Genomic DNA, 20,556 nt, shown 5'->3' with positions numbered 1-20,556 from the left:
TTTAATGGTCCTAATACATTTTTTTTCATATCTTTAAACATCATTTATGAGTGAATACAATGGTGAAAAAGCCATACATATTTATCCAAGTTTTCAAAAAATACAGGCAAATTTTCTTTTGTGTCATCACATTTTTAAGTATATGATCTTTCTTTTTCCCCCTAAAACACTTTGATTGTACGCTCAGTTTCACTTGTATATGATTGCAGAATGGCTTACAACACAGTTCTTTATCAATCTAGAAACAATTGTTCTAAATATAGACAGGCATTAAGTCAGATTTACAGGATTTGGGGCCTTTTGGGTACATAAACACAGAGACATACTTGAACCATGTAAACTAAATCAAGAAAATCAGATCAACACAATTTGCTTGCTAATGTGCATTCTATATATCTGCATGTTTCTACAAATATTTGTATACCACCTCCCTATGAACCATGATGCAACTTCCCTAAATAGAAACTACTTTGGGCTTTAAGTGAACTGTACTCTAAAAACACTCGCTTCACCAACTGCTAAAATAAGCACTCAATATTAGCAGACTTTAAAATTCTCCAACCCAAGAAAAAGAAGATATGGAGTTACTAAAATTGGTGATTTACTTGTAAGACTTTTATCCTGGGCTTTTCACTTCAGTCAAATCACAAATAGACCCTTTAGTTACTGTCTAGACCGTATTTCTGTTGAAGAGGTATGAGATATGGAGATTGCTGTCAGCATCTAATTTTTGACATTTAAGGGTTTCTGTATAAGGCCAGGGAAAGACCCTAACAAACAATATGGGCTTTTCATTAGCAACCTGCAATGAAGCAGACCTGGATTGATTTGAAAGCAAACATAAATATGGAGGCCAGTGTCAATTTTAGAGTCACTCCAAAATTAGGGCGCATATTCTACACTTAGTCCTCTGAAAAGAAACTTTTTTCAATCAAAATAAGGATAGCTAAGCTAACATTCACAAAGGTTTACCAGTTATCTATGATAAGTATAGTTCAACAGCCATCACAGCTTTTTAAATGAGGCAAGGGAAGGAATAGACTTTGGAGATTAAAAACTTATAATTGTGACATTAGACTATTCACAATCTGTAAAGTATTTCTTTGTATGTACTCTGGAAAACAAAATATCACCAAGCATACACAAAGGACTTTTTTTTTAAAGAATGTGTTAGTCATGAGTTTTTTACAGCAAAAGCTCCTAAAACAAAACATAGAAGTCACAATGTATTACAGAGGTCATTCCAGCTTTGAGTTTTGGGGGGGTTTTGTGTCTGTTTCTGCCTATTTAATTAAAATAGTAATGCAGGCCTGTGTGAATCAGAAGGATACATTTCCAGTCATGTAAGCATATGGAAAGATATTTCAGTTGAGAGGAATGACCAGAGACAAAAAGGAAATTTTAGAACAGCATTTGTGCAAAGTCAAGATTGTTTAAAATGTGGTGGTTGCGATGAGGACAGATATTTCACCAGAACTATAATATTTCCATTACTTTTGTTCTTTCTATTGTGATCATTCCCTAAAATGCCTTAAAAATCACCATGAAATATAACCAGTCTCCTACTTCTTTGCAAAGATCACAGCTGTGTTATGACAAGAACTGTTTTAGTGGAATTGACCAGATAGCACTCACATCCTGGACTTTAATCTTAAAAGCCAATATTTAATAGTTCAACAATTGCATTAAATTGTCAAGTTTTACAATCCCTTTTAATCATCAAGAACTACTTCTGGGCCATGATGTCACTATCTGTTATGTGAAACAATGTTAGGATCTAATTGATTCTTGCATGAGACATCATGGGCATAAAAGCAAACTTGGCTCCCTTACAAGGTAAGCATGAAGACACAATATAAATCATGAACCTGGAGATCCACTCATGCTTTTCTAAGGTCCAAAAATTTTACCTAGGATATGAACAAAAACGTCTTTGATATAAAGAAGAAAAGGAAAAAATAAAGTCATCATTTATGAAAGGGGAGTGGGAAATACAGGACCAGAACCTCAGTGGTTCCTTCAGTTCTTTGCTTTATTCACTAAATTAAATAATAAAGATGAATTATTGATAGCAAGGGAATACCATTTGTATCAGTAGCATTTCGCAGAGCTTGCCATGTAATGTGACTGTAAAGTGCAGTCCTGAAGTATGTCTCAGTCATAACAATAGTAGAAAACTATATCTCAGCAAAAATGCACTATTGATTGTACCACTGATATTTGTAGAACTAAGAATATTTTTCATCATTACTCAATTGTTTCCTTAGTTGAATAGCTGTTATATACAAAACACAGTTGCTTAATGTAGAAGACTGCATGGAACTCTGTTCACTAAGTAATCTTCCAGTCTCAAAAAATGTAAGATTGTGGCATAGTTCATAATTTATCTTTCACACAGTTTTACTGAAGTGCATGAACTGTTCAGCAAGTAGAACCTGTCCAAAATATCCTGGGCTATAAATTGTTGGATTTAGTGACATTTAAATGAACCTTCGAGGAGTGTGTTTCTCTCATTTCCTGGCCTGCAGACAACAACTATAACCATAATAAACTTTCAGTTACTGGCAGAGTAAAACAGACTATACAGAGATTAAAGGAAGTGGTCTGGGTATCACAGAATTTTGACTGGTTATCTATGCATAATTAAATAATGATTGTACTAAATTAATACAGGAACTAATGAAACACAGCATTCAATTTAGAAAGGTCTTCTAAATATGGATTTCTCCAATGGCAACCACAATAATTTGTATAATCAACACAGAGAAATTTGAGTCTTCATATTAAGCAAAATGCAACTATTAGCAAGGTTAGATTCAATGTATTTGTTATTTGTACCTAACATCTTTTTCTTCCTGAAGAAGATCCTAAAATTAGCTACAGAATAACAGTGCTTCACAGTTAGATGATGTTGGTATTGCACAGTCCATGTGCTAAAACTCACAAAAAATTTCTGGAAAGTTTAAATGGTTTGGTTCCAATCGAATTCCATTTTTTTCCCTTTCTTTTCATACATATGAAGAAAACATGTAAAAAGGAGGACAACTTTCTTATCCTCTTGGCTGTGCTCTATCCATTGCTCTGAGTTTCCCCTTCACCATAGAAACATTATTTATATTATTCAGAAATTCTAAATCTAATTGGACTAGCAGTAAACTTAAGAATTTAAGACCCACGGCAGGGAAGAAAAGAGGGAGATCTGAATATAGGGCCTAAGCTTGCTGTAAGTAGCTCTTCATGTCTAGAAACTGAGGATCAACGTCTTGGATTTTATTTTCTGTTGGGAGGAAGAGTGCAAATTTTGCTTCCAGATAAAAGAACACAGAAGAAAACCAATAAGGTGATTATATCGAGGAAGGAAGCTTTGGAAAAATTCTCTTCTACCTCACTATTCTCACCACGTCTTCTTGTTTTTGTCCTTTGTGTCATTTATTTCTAACAGATCTAATGTTCTTAAAAATTCATTACAATAATTCTTGGTTCAATATTTCATTATACAATTTCCAGTTTAGGGTTACTATTTTTGCAGAGGACTTTAGAAAAGGTTCTTCCCATTGATCTCTACTCAGAAACTGTTATTGGGCTCTCTTTTTCCAACTGTTAAGATCATAAGGTCATCAAGTAACACGTTTGCTTTTATGACAAGAACTAAAATTAACTTGCAGTTTCAGGAAAAAAACAATAGTTGAAACAAACTCAGGCCTTTTTTATTGTCTTGCATCATTACTATATTTCTTCTTCACAGCAAACCCATATTATACTTGGATTTAAATTGCAGTATTACTATTATTAATCAGTATTAATATACAAATATTTAGCAATATTAAATGGTACAGTAATACTAATATTCAATATTACAGTAAAATTAATATAAATATTTAATATAAAGCCATTATCCTGTAGGTAGGAAAAAGTAGATGTATTTATTTAGCTGAAAACAAGTGATTTAGCTGATAAGCATCCTCTTACATGCAGAAGTCAGAAGAGGGGAACACGACTAAAGATGACTAGAAATGGACAATTAGCTATGAGCACCTGAAACCTAAGTAATCTCTGTGCAAACAGTTAAACACTACCTAGGTAATAGTATTTAATTTCCTAATATTTCTAGAATAATAATGTAAAATTAAAAAAACCCCTCAGAGATAGGATCTCAAAAAAAAAAAAAAGATTCACTATGGAAAAAAAAACACAACAGTCATAGGACAACTTGACTATCTGAATTTAAATAAATGAATAAGAAGAAAACAAAGATAATATGAAGGGGATTCATCCAGGAAAATGAAAAGCATATTCATGTATTTTGCAACAGAAAATCTTGACAGTTGTCTCTTTCTTCAATTACTTTTGAGAATCGTTAAAGAAGACCTACAAGAAATACTAAACACATTATCATTTTCTTATTCAAAACAGGTTTCTAGAGAATGAAAAACAGAAATTGCATCCTTTAATTGAAAGCAATGGACAGAAAAGCAAGGAACAGGTTCAAATTCATTAAAAAGCACTTGGAAGTAATGAATATTTGTAGAATGATGACATTGAGATTTACTGTTCATATCCAGAGTGAAAATGTTTTCAGTAAAACAGCTAAAACAAAATCCATAAAACGATGGCTTTTTTTTTCCTTTTCTCTTCAACTATACCACTCAGCATGCCTTAGCTGTACATGCACTGCAAAGTTTCCTATGAGATCTTTTAGATAAAAATTCGTTTAAGTGAAAGTCTCTGAAGAAATAGTACTTGAAAGCAAGAAGAGAACTGAAGAACTAAAGGAGAAAGGAATTACATTTTCCTATTTAGTACTCCTAACCTTTTCAGGTTATCTGCCCATTGATTCTGATGAAATTTTATTTCACATTTCCTCTAGTTCCTGCTCTATCAAATCATACTCCATGCTCTTTATATATTTGCATATCATCCTCTCATCTTGTCTTGGTTAGTGTCTTAACGGCACCCATTACATTTATTCTCTCCTGTTGATGTTACAAAAGGTTGACTTTTCTCTGTAAAAATCATTCTTAAACTGCTTCTTCAATCAGATGTGTACTAATATCAGCTCATAAAATTATGAAGAGCTGTTCAACTTTGCTAAACTGTTTTTTTAAGCCTGTGAAGTGACACTTCTTCACACTGGCACAAAGCAAGGTCAGTAAACTGACCTTGCCATGGAACTCCTCTTGCCATGGCAGTGTACAGCTCTGCCTGGGATCAGAGAAGCCTCCTAGGAGGTGCAGAGCCCAGTTAACACCCAGCATACTCCTCACAGTGTGCACAGGCACAGCATTATCTTCTGAAGGTCAGAAATGGACCTTCAGTACCCAAACTATAACAAAAGGCAACCTAACTAATAAATCGCAAATATTACACTTGCTGCAACAAGGTGCCTTCAAACTATGACATCTTCTGTTTCTGAAGTACAAGGGAAGTATCAAAAAAACATGTTTCAGGATATTCAGACACCTAAAGCAAGAATTACAAGATAAACCAATGAATATGTGCATATTAATTTTTGGAAAGCACGTGTAAAATTCTCACTTCAAAGGTGCTATATTCTCTTTCTGTCAAACACGTGTACAAAAGCTACTCTCACACACAAAAATTAGATGGTAGATGCATTCTCTCAAATACAGACACAGCCTTACCTGCATTTCTTGGCAAAAGGAAGCAGTTGGTCCAAAAAGAATCTGACACTGCTCATCTGCAGTGTACGTCATTCCTGGCAGCTTAGAGGGAATAATCACAGAATTGAGGCTCTGAGGATTCGTCTGTACCAGACAGTTACTGGCCTTTGACCTGGTGACATGAGAGATTCATGTGATTCATGGTGACATGAGAGATTTATGTGCTGAGCAATCCCAGGGTCTGATTGCCACACCAACTTAAACTTGCACACAACATTTGAAATATTTGGACAATTACAATTATTTTTATTCATCAGCATTGGGCTGCTTCTCATGTTTAAACTGATATAAGTTATGCTTAACGTAAGTTAATGTGTTCTGTTATTGTACATATGCAGAAAGACAGCATAATTCATCAGCATTCCAGAAAAGTGCTGGACAATATTTTAGCATAAAACTTACTTAATGAATTAAGGTTTTGGTGGCCAAACATTTCAGTACACAGCATATTAATATAAAGTAAACATAGTGACATATATAAAATGTCTATATATGTATAAAGAAGTGTAATCACATACATTAAGACATGAAAATATAAAAATCCGTGTAATTCCTGAACACAGATTTTAATAACCCTAATATTAGACTGTGATTATTTAAAATATTTTGATGGATTTTGTAAAACAAATATCCCACAGGAGTAAAAATAATTGAAAACTTACTATTTCAGTATATTAATTGCATCTACTTCTAAATGACATACAGTAAGAGTACTTTTCTTGAATTATATACCTGAGGAATCTTTCCAGATCTTCCCTGCTGCACTGAGACCATGAGACATCCCCAAGATTCTGTCCTTTAATCCATTCCCCAGACATGATATGGACACCATCTGCACAGGATGGGTGGTCATTGTCGTGGTTTATCCCCATGCTCAATTTTGAAGTTATTAAAAAAAAAACAACAAAGCAAAACAAAATAACAGATTGTTTTCAGAATTTCTGTAAGCTAAAACTGTTGCAAAGGGCTGTAAGTAGCTCATATATATATTACATATAAGAAATCACTTTTGATGGTGGTCAGAATACTAAAATATACTCCTAAGTCAGTATCATATACACTGTAGGATTTAAACTAAAGTATTTACAATACAAAATCTTGACAAAACTTGCTCTACAACTGATGGCTTCCATTTATGCAGAGTGGAATTAACACATTTCTTTGTTATTTAAAATATTTTTAAATGAAAATTACAACACCTCTGTAATTTCTAATTATGATTATTTCCCTTCACTCTGAAGAGCAATTCTTGAAGCTAGACTTTGTCACAAAATATTCTGGGAAGTCAGCCTGAGAAATGTGTGCTGAGGTGAACTATGATCTTACTGTTTCAAAAAACAATCCCACTAGCCACCATTGCATATATATATCAGTGTACCGTCCTTTTTCCAATCTACTACCACAAAAACATTTTGCAAAGTTTATTAGCACAAGAATTCTGAGGAAAACATGGTATTTGAAAGCATGAAGTGGTAAAAACTGTTGTACTTATAATACCCACGTATATCAGCTACATTAAGCACTAATAAAAAAATCTAATTTTAAAAATCTTCCAATACTTTAGCTGTCTATACTTCTTTACTTCTCCTATCATGCTTTGATATTCAACTGTAGTTCACAATATCTGTACTAATTCAATTAAATTAATTCCTCAATTCTCTTCCACCTCTAAATTAAGTATATGTAAAAAATCCAGAATACAGTAAACACAAGAATTGAATCCTTTGCCTACCTGAATGAATAGGCATTCATAAATGCCTATTCAAAAGGAAAATACATGTTGTATGCTAACACCAATTAACTAAATTGCATGACAATATCTGAGAAGTAAGCTAAAGAAGTAGTACTTCATGTCTATATATAGAAATATATTATATTTTTAAGGAAATAAGTGTTATTTAGTCAGTGTAACCTATTCTGGTTAAAGGTTATACACAATACACAACACATAAAATATGGAAGAGGAAGTATTCTACAGAATACCTTCGCTAAATATAATAATAACAACATGTAAATCCACACTATGCAATTGAGATATATTTTAACAATCTCAGTTTTAAAGTATTTTGGCAAACAGACTTGGTCCAATAAACTCCATTAACAGCATAAGTCAAGTCCACTGGGAAAAAAAATACATGACACCATGTATAAAGTGGAAATAACTTTTCTGAAATCTTTAATATGCAAGAAATAATACAAAGAAATATAATTAAATACTCTGTATTTGGAATTAATAACTCAGGACACTGAAAGTAGAAGAAAAATATTAGTTCAATAATTCAGTTAAAAAGCAATTCTTTTAAAACTAATTATAGCTGCAATTATATGTGTACAGCTGGAATCAAACAGACAATAGCCTCTCTCCTGTCATTTCAGGGAACAGCTTATATCTTTGCATTCAAAATGCGTTCCAATGCCAAAATACTGAACAAGTACCAAGCACTACAATTTAACTTGATCTTATAGTGGATTATGACAAAATCAAAGCTCTTTTAAGCCTCAAAAGAGGATCCTCAGTCATTATTCTATATTTAAACAAGCTAAATAAAGTTATGCACACACCTTATTGAAATAATTAGGTCTGCATTGCTATTTTATATTTCTTCTCACAGTGGGACATCACAAGTCTTTGACATGTGCTACTTTCATGACAATATGAATTTGCTCAGTGATCCTACATGCCTCCAGGTAAAAGCTTTTCATTATTTATTCATTATTTTGTTTGTGCTTTGCAAATGATAGATGATGGTTGTCACCATTCTATCACACTTAAAATGCAAGTAGTGCAGCTGAACAAGAATGATGCTATTAAAACAGAAACAGGCAAAGAAGTTACTAAAATTAAATAGTATCAAAAACTTAATATAGTAGCAATTAATTAGGTTAGTTCAGACAGATGTGGACAAAACCCAAGAGAATGAAAAAAATTAAAGAGAACAACTGCTGCTCAGATTTTTCACAGTCACTAACAGTGAGACAGATCAGGAAATAAGAGTAAAATTAAGAAAAGTGCAAGAACAAGTATAAGTTATTACTACAATTATTTGCAAATCCTCTGCAACTATTACCCTATATATTTTTCCATTTTGTGAAACAGATCACTAATGTAATAAATCATATTACCTTAAGAATAAAAATTATTTTAGAAAGTATTATTAATAATAAAGTCACAAATCACAGAGAGACAGAAGATACACTACTTTCTTAGTACTTCTATTGCACTTTTTCAACAAAATGTTTTATCACACTGCAACCTTTACAGAGACTAATGTATTAAAAGACCAGACTAGTAGGAGGATTTTATAACCTATGTTGGCTTGTTGGTTTTGCTAAATCCCAGCTAGTAAAATGCTAAATGTTGTATGATTTTGTATGATTTTTTATATGTCCTTTAAAACATGAGGGCTTCACAGGTCATTGAATAAATCGGATATGACACATTTCAAATTCTACATTAATTATTTAGCTGAAAGTGAAAGGAAATTGACCAGCTATAGAAAAATTATTATGGTAAAATGGTAAAACATTTTTTTTAAAGAATTTATCTTCAAAGAAAAATCTACCAAACAAGGAAATCTAAGTATTCCTGTTAAAAATTAGGCAATCAGAAAAAGTAAAAATAAATAACTTAATGCAATTATTATTTCTTTTTTGTGAATCATTACTCAACATCCACAATACTGGAAATTCAGATTATATTTTCAGTCTTAAAACAGCTGGGTAAAAGTAGAACATGCATTTAGTACAGGGATATTAACATACACTGCACATTGCTGTCCAGCTGACTTTGCAGCTTTTGCTGAACAGCTGCTTTCGTCTCTGTAACTCCCACACTTCTACCACCATGCTTCATGGTGTTGGATCTAGAAAAACTACTGAGCCACAGCCCTTTGACTGAATTACATAATTTAAAGCTTTGCTGTGACAGATGTATTTATCATCATAACATGAAAATATAGATTGCCCCTTCCTGAAGGCTTTTTATAGAGATTATACAATACAGCAAAAGTACTGGCTTCTGGCAAATACGATACCCATGCCACATCCATGAGCTGCCATAAATTCTGTGAAGAGCTACAAAAAACCTGTTTTTGTATTAACAAAGAGCACTGACATTATTACAATCTTTTGCCATATTTTTCACAGATATTTTAAATGTATCAGACTATCAAATAAGCCTTTGCATCCTGTAGGATGCTTTTCAGTTACTAACTGTTTAGTTTACAAATGTTATCCTAAGGAAAATCTAACATAAATCCATGCTAAAACAGTATAGAAACACGACAGAAACACGACCCTTGATATCTTGCCAGAAAAAGAGTTATCTAAACTTCATGTAAAAAAATCATCATATCTTTTAAAGTAATTAAAGTGCTGATGCAGTGCTTCTTCTCTGTCTCAGTGCTTCATTTCTTCCTGAGCTGTTTCTTCAGCTGTTTTGCTACCAGCAAAAGGTTGGTGAGCTTTGTTACTGCCTGGCATTGCAGCCATGTGTTGGGATGCACAAAGATCTTTCTGTGATCAGAACTGAACCAATAAAACTAATTTTGTTTCATGGTTTTTAATACCAGAAACATTTTGAGTACGAGTAAAGAGAAATGCAAAGTATTTAACAGACTTAATTCTTTTCCGTCATCTGTAATCTTAAATGCATTTTGCTGCACAATTTTCAGGCCACGGAAGTTAGGAATGATACACCCACGTGCCCAGTAATATCCTAAACTGATTTAAGTCAGTGTAAGTATATGACTGTGTAACAAAGATGTCTAGTTTAATATGGGTGCAGGCAAAAAAGTGACTATCAATTTTTAAATAACTTACCCACTAGAATGAAAAATGAATGTAAGGTAATCTCAAGGACTTGTATGGCTGAGCATCTAATATATATACTTTGAACTTCAATAAAGAAGAAAATAAAAAAAAGTCTTTTCAAGACCACTCAGTGCACTGTCAGTTTAACTGCAATAATTTAGAATAGTTACCTTATGGATACTTTTCCTGACCTATCTGGACAAAAAAAAAAGACAGATGAAACTACTAGGATGATTTTGTATAAATCATAAATCATGTTTTAAATAGAGAATATGTAATGCTGAAATGCAATACAAAGCTAAAGTTTCCTATTAATTTTTATCAAATAAGTAAGCACCAAGGAAAAAAGAAAGCACATTACCTTCCATCTTAAGAGTTATTTTTAAAAAGTAGTTTCTTATTAAACAAGTACTTTGCTTTATAGATAAATTTCTCTGTGACGTTTCCATTTTTTTTAACAAAGAGGATACAAAATGTCACAGATAGTAAAACAATACAAAACTAATATAAAAATAAGAGAATCATGCAATCATAGAAGGGTTTGGTTTGAAAGGGACAATAAAGATCATACAGTTACAAATCCACTGCCACGGACAAGGAACCTTTCACTATACTAGGTTGTGCTCAGAATTCCACACAGCCTGGTCTTGATCAACTCAACATAGGGAATCCACAACCTGTGGACAACAGGACAACATGTTCAGTGTCTCACTACCCTCACAGTAAAAAATTTCTTCCCAATATCTAATCTAAACCTATTTTCATTCTGTTTAAAGACATTCCCCCTTGTCCCGTCACTATGGGCCCTTGTAAAAGGTCCCTCTCCTGCTTTACTTCAGGTCTTCTTCAGGTAGTGAAAGGTGCCATAAGCTCTCCCCAGAACCTTCCCTTCTCAAGGCATGTCAAAGTTTTAGGTAGCTATACACAAAAAACAGGGAATTATAACCATTTCTGTGCAAAACTGTAATGACACAAATATGTGTATGGGGGAAAGATGATTGCCTAAATCTGTTGTGCATGTATTTTTAAAATCACCATAAAACTCAGTTTTTCAAACAGCAGCTGCACTTTTCAAACTGTTTTACTAAAAGTTGGGCTCCCATCTCTACAGTTGAGATGACTTTGATTTCAACAGAAAACCCAGTGGTGACAAAAACCACCCAAAACAGTCAAAGCTCAACATCTCTGATAGTACCAACAGATAGATTAATACCATATCAATAATCTATCTTGGACTGAGAAACCCAGCTTTAGATCATTTGCCAAAAAGGGCAGAAAAATTTAAGAAAGAAACAACTGGAGGGATATGAGACTTTGCAAAAGGAATAAAGCCACAATAACAAGAATTTCCCCTGTGCCTTTTATCCAATACTCTACTAGCCCATGGGGTTGTATGGGAAAGAGAAGGAAACATAATTATTTGGGGACAGATTACCAGCACAACCACCACTGACACTGTGGGAGCCTTGATAATCTGCATGAGGATGCTGGGAAGCAGAAGCTCTGAGAGAAAGGGATCCCAGAGTGATATGATGGTCACTATTGAATAAAGCTTAATTATCAATGGAATAATTATCCTAACATGTCATTTCAATATGTCACTTTTTTGCTTTTGGATTCACCCAACAAACTCATCCTGCTTTCCAGGATGTAAAACAAATATCATTAAATAATTATTCAAGTAAGAGTAGTACAATGTGCTGCAAGGCTAGAAGGTAACTAATGCACATAGGAAAAGAAAGTTCCTATGCAAGCAGGCAATTTCAGCAGTATGATTCAAATCTTGGCTTGTTGATCCAAATTCTGTCTTCAGAATGAAAAGTCTATTCAGACAATACAGATACTAACAATTACATTCCTAATATTGATGTGTTTCAAAAGCAAACTAGTCTTGTCACAAGTTAATTGTCTGTCTTTGTAATGTGTCCCAGAAAAAGGGGAAGGCAATTGAAAGGGAAGAACTCTTTCATCTTTTATAAGAAAGTCTTCTGTCACTGATAAATACATGAAGAGTTTTCCCTATCTAGTTTTTTTCCAAATGAGTCCCCCAGTCCTTCTCCTGATGAAGGTAACCCTTGAGAAGTTCCTGGTAAAAGGTAAGAGACTCAAAATTCTTACTTGTTTTTTTTCCACAGATATGTATTCAGGAAAGAGAAAAACAATGCACTAACCTGTTAAACCTCCCTACCTTTATTCTTAAGACATTAAAATGGAAAATGGAAAGTCATTAAAATGTGAACAGTGGGTGGTCTACCTGTATATCCACTCAGTTATGAAGTAAGGTTTCATTCTTCAGTAAGGCAGACAAACAATGAGGCAACAAAATAAATGCTAAACAAACATCTTTGAACATTTGACCAAAAGTCATGTATCAAATGCTTCAGTTTACTCATCCTCACTAAAATTAACTGTTCACAGTTGCATTGGCAGAGGTGACCACAACTGCTCCTGGACTTTTTATTGTATTAGATGATTTTCAAATTATAAGGAAAATCTAATCAAATTAAATGAATTTTTTTTTCTATGTGCTAATCTTGTTCATCCTTAAAAACAAGATCGGTTGTATAATTCTACTTTATCCTATCTCATTTTTTCCAGTTACTTTACTCCACATTACGAATACATTCAAAAAGATTGGTAGACCCTTGTGATTATAATTCTTACGGATTTTGCAGTGTTCTGTGATCATATTTTGGACAGTGATAAGAAAAACATGGGGAGTAACTGACTCTCCTTATCTCCTTATCTCCTTATCTTCCATTTAAAGCTCTCATTAAGTTCTACAGGATTTCATACAACTTTTTAATATCTTCACAAAGAATATATGATATGCTTTGTACTTATAAATGCCTAAAGAGGTGATCTAGAAATTCCACAGACTCCCTGTTCAGCACTACAAAATACATGCATAGGATATCCTGAATTAGTTACCTCTCATATTTCAAAAAATGCTTGTCACAAAAAAAATGCAGATATGTATAAAATTAATTCTGAAAAATTCTACCAGTCTCTTCTTTAAGTGGCTAAGACAATTTCTAAATTACATTTAGAGCATGTAATAATTGTTAATTATTTTTGAGATGCAGAAATTTACATCCATTCTTTATTTCTCCATCCTTCAAAAGGAATTACAGGCCATAGAGAACCCACAGTTTAAGTAAAATCATATGTAGCTTGTTAACCTCAGTACCACCAACTCTTCCCTCTGCACTCCACACAGTTAACTGTTGTTAGTTTTTACTTTGTAATGTGACCTCCTTACATAAATTTATTTTAATAAATAAGATATGTTTAATAAAACCAAATCCATTATTGTGACACAGTTTTTAATGACTAATTACAGTTTTTAATGACTGATAGAGCTCAAAAATCAACTACTGACTTGCATCAATTCTCAATGCCATTAAAATATCATCTGCATTCAGATACATAAGGCTAGAACAACGACATCTCATATTACAAAGTATGATTTAGTCTGTATTTCACTGAGAATATTTCTCTTTCAATAGGAAAAATAAAAAAAAAAAAGCAAACAGCACAACACTTAATAAACATCCATGCACCAGAATGTATTCAATATAAGGGTCTCTTCTCCCAGGAAACTGGCAACAGAACAAGAGAAAATGGCCTCAGGCTGTGCCAGGGAAGGTACAGTCTGGATATCAGGAAAAATTTCTTCAGAATGCATCAGAACTATATATTCATCAATACAATGACAACTGGTAATGTCTTTGTATATGCTCTCAGAAAATGAAAATCAACAGCATCTATATTCCATAAATTTTGAATCTATTTGTACGATAAATTATGAGCAAGAATAATAATACTTGTCGTACAGAAGGGAAAAAAACCTGTTTTTTCTTTATCCTTCGAGAAGCAAAGTCTTTTAGAAAGTTTTTGGTTCTGTGCTGCTGAAATAGACTCTTCTCTAGAGCAACTAGAATGGTTAAACATATTACACACAAAAAATCCCCAAGGCAGTCATTAAATTACCTCAAGAATCAAAAAGAGTGAAAATTTTCTAGAAAAGATGATGTGTTAAAAGACCTACTTATGGCATTTAATCTCTGCTTCTGAAGCAGTTAAGAATGAGCAAGACAAATGTCTGTAAGAGATATTCTAGATACATTTGAATATGCTCATGTCCTTTCCAATAGGATCTACATTCAAATGTTTGTCTTCAAGTATTTTTATACTGTCTTTTCACAAAGGTGTAATTGCTTCTAGTGTCTTCTTTGCAATTGACAGGGCCTGGCTGGTAAACAGAGATATTCATGAAGGAAAAACAAATGTCTCTAAAATGCTTCCTTACCCTCCTTGTTGAAAGACCAGTCCATTTCAGATTATGACAGACTCTGACTCCATCATGACACAAGAATCTATGCCTATAAGACTCTGCATCTTTTGCACTAGTGAATGCTCCTTTTTTTTTTTCTTTTTTTTTTCTTTTTTTCTTTTTTTTTTTAAATTATTTTGTTTTCTTATTTATATATCTCTGGCTACCTATTCTTTCATTTTTGTGGTAAGTCCTTTTATACACTATGTGGTTTGCTACAAGCCTTCCTTAGTTTGGATTTCTTGAAGAAATCTCTGGTTCAATCAACATACTGTGTTTTACGTTGACACAAAATTTGCTTTGTTCTTTATTTCCAGTCTTCTAAAATATCTATTATATTACCCACAGAGAATTGTGAGGATGTCTCTAATCCAAATTACTCCTGTAAGAATATGATGGCTGGAATACCTTTATGATTTGTGTTTCTAAGTTTATTTCAATTAGTACGAAAGGATTTGAAAGCTCCAAAATTTCATATGTAGCCTTGTAACTTCTTTTTCCCCAGGATTTATGTATCAGCAATCTAAGTTTTATGCTCCTGCAAGAAGTTCATGAAAATTCCTTTCTCTTTCCCAGTCCAAAAACAATGCAAAGACATGAAGACATTCCAAGCTCACAAACTAATGTAACACGGGCTATAGAGCCTGACCTGCGCTGCAGTCCTGGAAGAACTGCTAGCAGCAACAGTGAGCTTCTCTGTCTGCCTTGTTTTGTGTCCTGCTTGACATCTAGAAGACCTCAGGAAGTCAAAGATAGGTTTGATTGTCTGCTACAAGACAAAAACCTGACCACTATGTAACCACACAGACTTTTTAAGATAAGTATCCCACATTGACAAATTTGCTACTGCACAACCAACACAACACCCACAACTTTGCAAAAATTTTACGTATCACCATTTTTCAGGGAGTATAAGATCCTATATTTCTTGTTGATCTAGATGTTTCTTTTTTCAAACACAGCAATTTTGCAGCAAAGGCTCTAAAAATACTTTTATTGTGTTGAGCATAAAACAGTAATTACATCTGTTATTATCATACCTGTGTCAAACAATTTTCCAATTTACCACTGAATTTATCTGCAGATCATATTCAGCAATTGTTTCTTTAGCCTTGCTCTTGGTTTACTTTTATAGAAATAAGTTTAGAGAAAATAATTCTTCTACCCATTCCCTATTCAAATACCACCAAACACTACAGTAAAAAATAGAAATAGAACAATATGTAGCTAAAAAACATAAATAAGTATTCCTTTTGAGGTTTTTTCTTTACAGAAACTATCATGCAAGCAGGCTGGCTTATATTAACCCAGAGTTTTTTTCTGCAGTTATGAAAAAAAAAAAAAAAAAAAAAAAAAGAGACAAGATCAATTTAATGCAGCAACTTATAAGTGTGTCATTCTTGAAATACTTGCTCTGTATTTGCTTATTGTGCAACCAGAAAAAAAAAATCAATACTAATATTTTAATTTCCAGTTTTTTTCTTGCAATTAACTTCATGTTTCAATATTAGATGCTAGGATCTCCATTCTCAGAAAGCTTTGACTAAATTTAAACCAAGCCACTTTTAATTCAAAGTGCTTGTCCCAAGATACACACACTTAGCAAAACATCCCTCTCTGTTGTCACTGTGAAACTGACATTATAATATAAATAAACAAATCCCTGACACAGAAACTGCAGAAAAAAAATGAGAGAGTAATACACATTGCCCTTTTATTTCAGTTAAAAGTAAGATATTTATAATTCTTTTTCTTTACAAGTAGTGAAGTAAACAATGAAGTTCAGCTCTTATTAACATATTTTATTATTGCAAAATAAAATTTTTTTACTTTTGGTTAAAATATTTGACACTGAATGAATAAAAACATCCAGGCCAACTGTGAAGGACAGTTACTATCACCTTCATTTTGCCATCCTTTTCTTCTTCAAAGATGAAAAAAAAAAAAGCTGCTGCAAAGACCAATGACTATTCTATACTTTAATGGGATCTATCCCGAGAAAGCCAAATTAAATAAGGGCTCTTCCAACTTATGATCTCATTAAAATGTTTGTTGGCAACAATTGTTAGGAGTTGGATCTGTTACACAATACCATAGTGAGCAAAGAAAAAACATCTTGGGGCACCTGTTTTCCCCTAGATAATGGCAGTCTTTCCAGTTAATCTATTTATTTTGTAGCTATAAAGGCTTTTGTATTACTTCAAGTTGTAAACATTTTCTTAAGCTGCATACCATGTATCGATACATGTTGTCATTAGCAGAAACTCTATTTTCTGATTTTTCATTTAATTTCAATCCCCTCCTTATAAAAAGTAAGGAAAAACTGAAGTATACGATCAAATTAGTCAAATCTTAATAGTATTACATGCAAATTAATACTGAGCTTTAATATGCACATACTTACTTGTGACCCATTTCATGAGCAATTGTAAAAGCCAGATTCAGACCATTGTCCTCTGCAATTATACATTTTCTTTTTTCACTGCACATTCCACTCAGGTATGCTATACCTAGGAAACAAAACCATCACATTCACTTATTTTTTGTTATTACTGATTTTATATATTACAGCATAATTAGACCCAAACAAGACTGAAACCTCTCAAACTGAGCCATTCAAGCACATAAGGAGATACCTGACAAAGGTTTACTTACTCAATTTGCAACCAGTAGTAATATTACTCACAGTAATGATTAAATGGACTGCAATATACAAGAAATGCATTCTTTGAAAGCGTTGCTCAGTACCTTAATGAGATGTGATAAAACACATGTATGAATGTCAGTACTGCTGTAAAGGAAAATAAATGTCTATAACAATGGGCCACAAGTCTGAACAGGCATTTCCTCTAACAGACTTAGAAGAACTGAGTGCAAAGCACAGAGTTGTGCCCCTACATTTGTCACTACAAAGTACTCCTAATGTGTTCAGCATGTTGGTGGTTTTATAAATGTTTAGAAGAGTCAGATGTCTCTTCATAGGAGACTGCAGCCTGTCAAACATATTTATTGTAGAGGCTATAATGCCTTTACTACATAATACTTTACTTATAAAAAAAAACAAATGAAGCCTTAATGGTACAGTTTCGACTTCAAGGTGACCTTCTTAAAAGTAGAGTGTCTGTAACTATAAAAGCTTGAGGAACATGAAGCTTAATGTGGATAATGGTAATTTTTCACACCACAAATGCATTTAGCAGGGACAATTGTTGTCGCTTGTCGTTTGAAAATTTGGAGTAAACAATCAAAACACTGTTTCAAGTGTTTGGCCTTCTTCCCAGGAACTTCCTTTCAATGGAATGGTGCCCTCCGGTTCAGCATGTTTGCTGGGTATTTGCATGTAAAGGTCAAGTTTGAAATGTCTGACAGTATTTGAAATTCAGTCATAATTACCGTTCCAAGTTAATAAGATAAGTCATTCTTCTTATGGTCCAAGTATCTGTCAGTCTGTGAGCACAACGCTTCATCCACAAGTAGTAGTAACCCCACCACTATTCTGCCAACTTTTGAGTGTTGCCCTTAAAAGAACTGGCTAAAAGTTTTTGAACACAGAACTTTTGACAAAAAATGTTGTTCAAGACAGAACAAAATAATGACAAATTAAACTTGAATAAGGCAGTGTATTTCAACTTTTACTATTTGTTTCCAAAATAGGGAATAGCCATGTGGGATACAAGAGAAAAAACAAAATCTGGTCAATGAAAAAAAAAAAGTAGTCCTTTGAAGGAGACCTCATGCTAAATGTAGGTATCACTTACAATTACTTGAATAAAAATAGAGAATAAATGCTCTAAAATGTAATGTTTTATTTTAAAAATGTTATTCTGCAATAGCTGAAATAAAAACAAGAATATTTCTAAAGTAATTTTGTGCCTTGTAGTTCCACAATTATATGGATCTTCTTTTAAGGTTTGATGACCAAACTGAAAAAAGACAGTAAGAGTTTAACACTCTTAACTGGAGCTTGAAGTAGTACAGCTGGTGACAATACCAGAAGGTGTGAACAGCAGGGTCCTGACTTCAGCCATCATCAGTGAACTTAAAAATTGGTCCAACAAAACAGAAAAATCACTCTTGCCATAGACAAAACCCAGTACTGCATTTTGAAGGGTTGGGAGCAATCCTTTATTATAATGCAAAACGTTCAGAAATATTTTTCTTTCTGTGCTGGTTTTGGCTGTGATAGAGTTAATTGCCCTCACAGTAGCTGTAATGAACTATGTTTTGGGTTTTTATGAGAACAGTGAGGGTAACACAGGGAGGCCTTGCTGAGCAGGGGTTACACAGATTCAAGGCTTCTCCTCCTCCTCACCACCAGGCGAGCAGGGGCTGGGTAAGACACTGGCAAGGGACACAGCCAGCACAGCCAGCCCAGCTGAGCAGGATCTCCCACACCCTGTAGCATTGTGCTCAGCAAACAGACGAGGGAGGAGGCTGCCAGGGGAATGATGCTCAGGCCATGCTTTGGGTGGTTGGTGGTGAGCAACTGTTTTCAGCAGCTTCATTTCTCTTACTTGGATTTTACTTATCTGTTATTTTCCTCTTCATTATCACTACTATCATTATCACTGTTATTTTTACTTCAATTAGGAAACTATTTTTAACAGAACCCATTGCTTTTCTCACTCTCTTCATTGCAATTCTCCCATTTCACTGTGTGGGGAGAGAGCAAGCAGCTATGTGGTGTTTAGTTGGAGCTTAGTCATGACAGTGTTGATGGCTGTTTTCAGTTGGATAAAACTTACTTGTTGGGATCTACAGAAAGAGAATTCTCAAACCTCCCTTTTCCTGACAATGCTCAGTACTAACAGAAAAATGTATGATAATCTCTAGCTTTCTCAAGGGAAAAGGAGTCCCCTAACCTTCCTCTCACCTCTAAAATGACAGGTTTTCCATAAAACAACTAGTTGTTGTATTGAGTACTACCAGTTGCTGTCCACTATTCTGACTGTCCCTCCACTTACTCCCAAAGAACTATGAAGGTTTCAAGTTTCACACCTATTGTGCAAAAGAGGCAATCAGCATTATTGGGCATTTTCAATAATACTTTGATCATATAATAGTCACCTAATGCTCATATATATCCTCACATATCACTAAAAATGTTTTCATACTTGGAATTCTTTGAAGAAAATTGATTATGTTTGAACTTTATAAGTTTGGCAGACAAAACATAAGATTTAAATTTAATCAAGATTGAATTAGATTGCTGATTCTAGAAATGTTGAAAGCATCAAAAGCAATTAATGCTTTATGGCTTTTCCTCTATTAAACAAATTCAACCTCATATGTGCAAGCCACATTCAATATCAACTACTGGATGTAAATCAGCCAACTACTAGCTGTGAACTATGTAAAAGATCATGTCTTGTTTTTGATTATGAATTTCACATGTAGTGAAAAACAAATCAACTTCAGTAAGCAGCTGCTCTTGCTTAGTTGTCTGTGCATTAGGTAAGAGACAGAATTTCTTCTTTAAATATATTTATGTTTACAGCAGCTTCCTGTGGTTTATTAGCACAGCTGGAACTGCTCCAAGGTTATTAGTCCTACCCATAGACATGGGTGTTTTTTTCTAAAAACCGTGACATATTTTCTGGTTTGTCAGTGAACATCTTCATCAAATCACTAACATATTTATTCTTTTAAATTAGGTGTACATCTACACCCTTTCTGTTGAAAAGTGCTAGCCCAGCTGACAGGGATGTTACTTCTAACAGCTCACCA

General features: G+C 33.6%; 1 protein-coding gene across 1 annotated transcript in view; it reads right to left on the bottom strand.

Moving 5' to 3' along the window:
• The window catches only part of ADAMTS19 (ADAM metallopeptidase with thrombospondin type 1 motif 19), a 129,091-nt gene that overhangs the window by 44,563 nt on the left and 63,972 nt on the right, over positions 1–20,556 (bottom strand). The window contains exons 8-10 of the mRNA XM_079331266.1: positions 17,234–17,339; positions 6,414–6,554; positions 5,643–5,793 (exon numbers count right to left, since the gene is read on the bottom strand). Coding sequence (XP_079187392.1) covers positions 5,643–5,793; positions 6,414–6,554; positions 17,234–17,339 — 398 coding nt within the window. The remainder of the gene's footprint in view (positions 1–5,642; positions 5,794–6,413; positions 6,555–17,233; positions 17,340–20,556) is intronic.

The sequence above is a fragment of the Erithacus rubecula genome (assembly GCF_903797595.1).
Source record: "Erithacus rubecula genome assembly, contig: SUPER_Z_unloc_2, whole genome shotgun sequence".
NCBI lineage: Eukaryota > Metazoa > Chordata > Aves > Passeriformes > Muscicapidae > Erithacus > Erithacus rubecula.
This window is presented reverse-complemented; position numbering and strand designations above follow the sequence as displayed.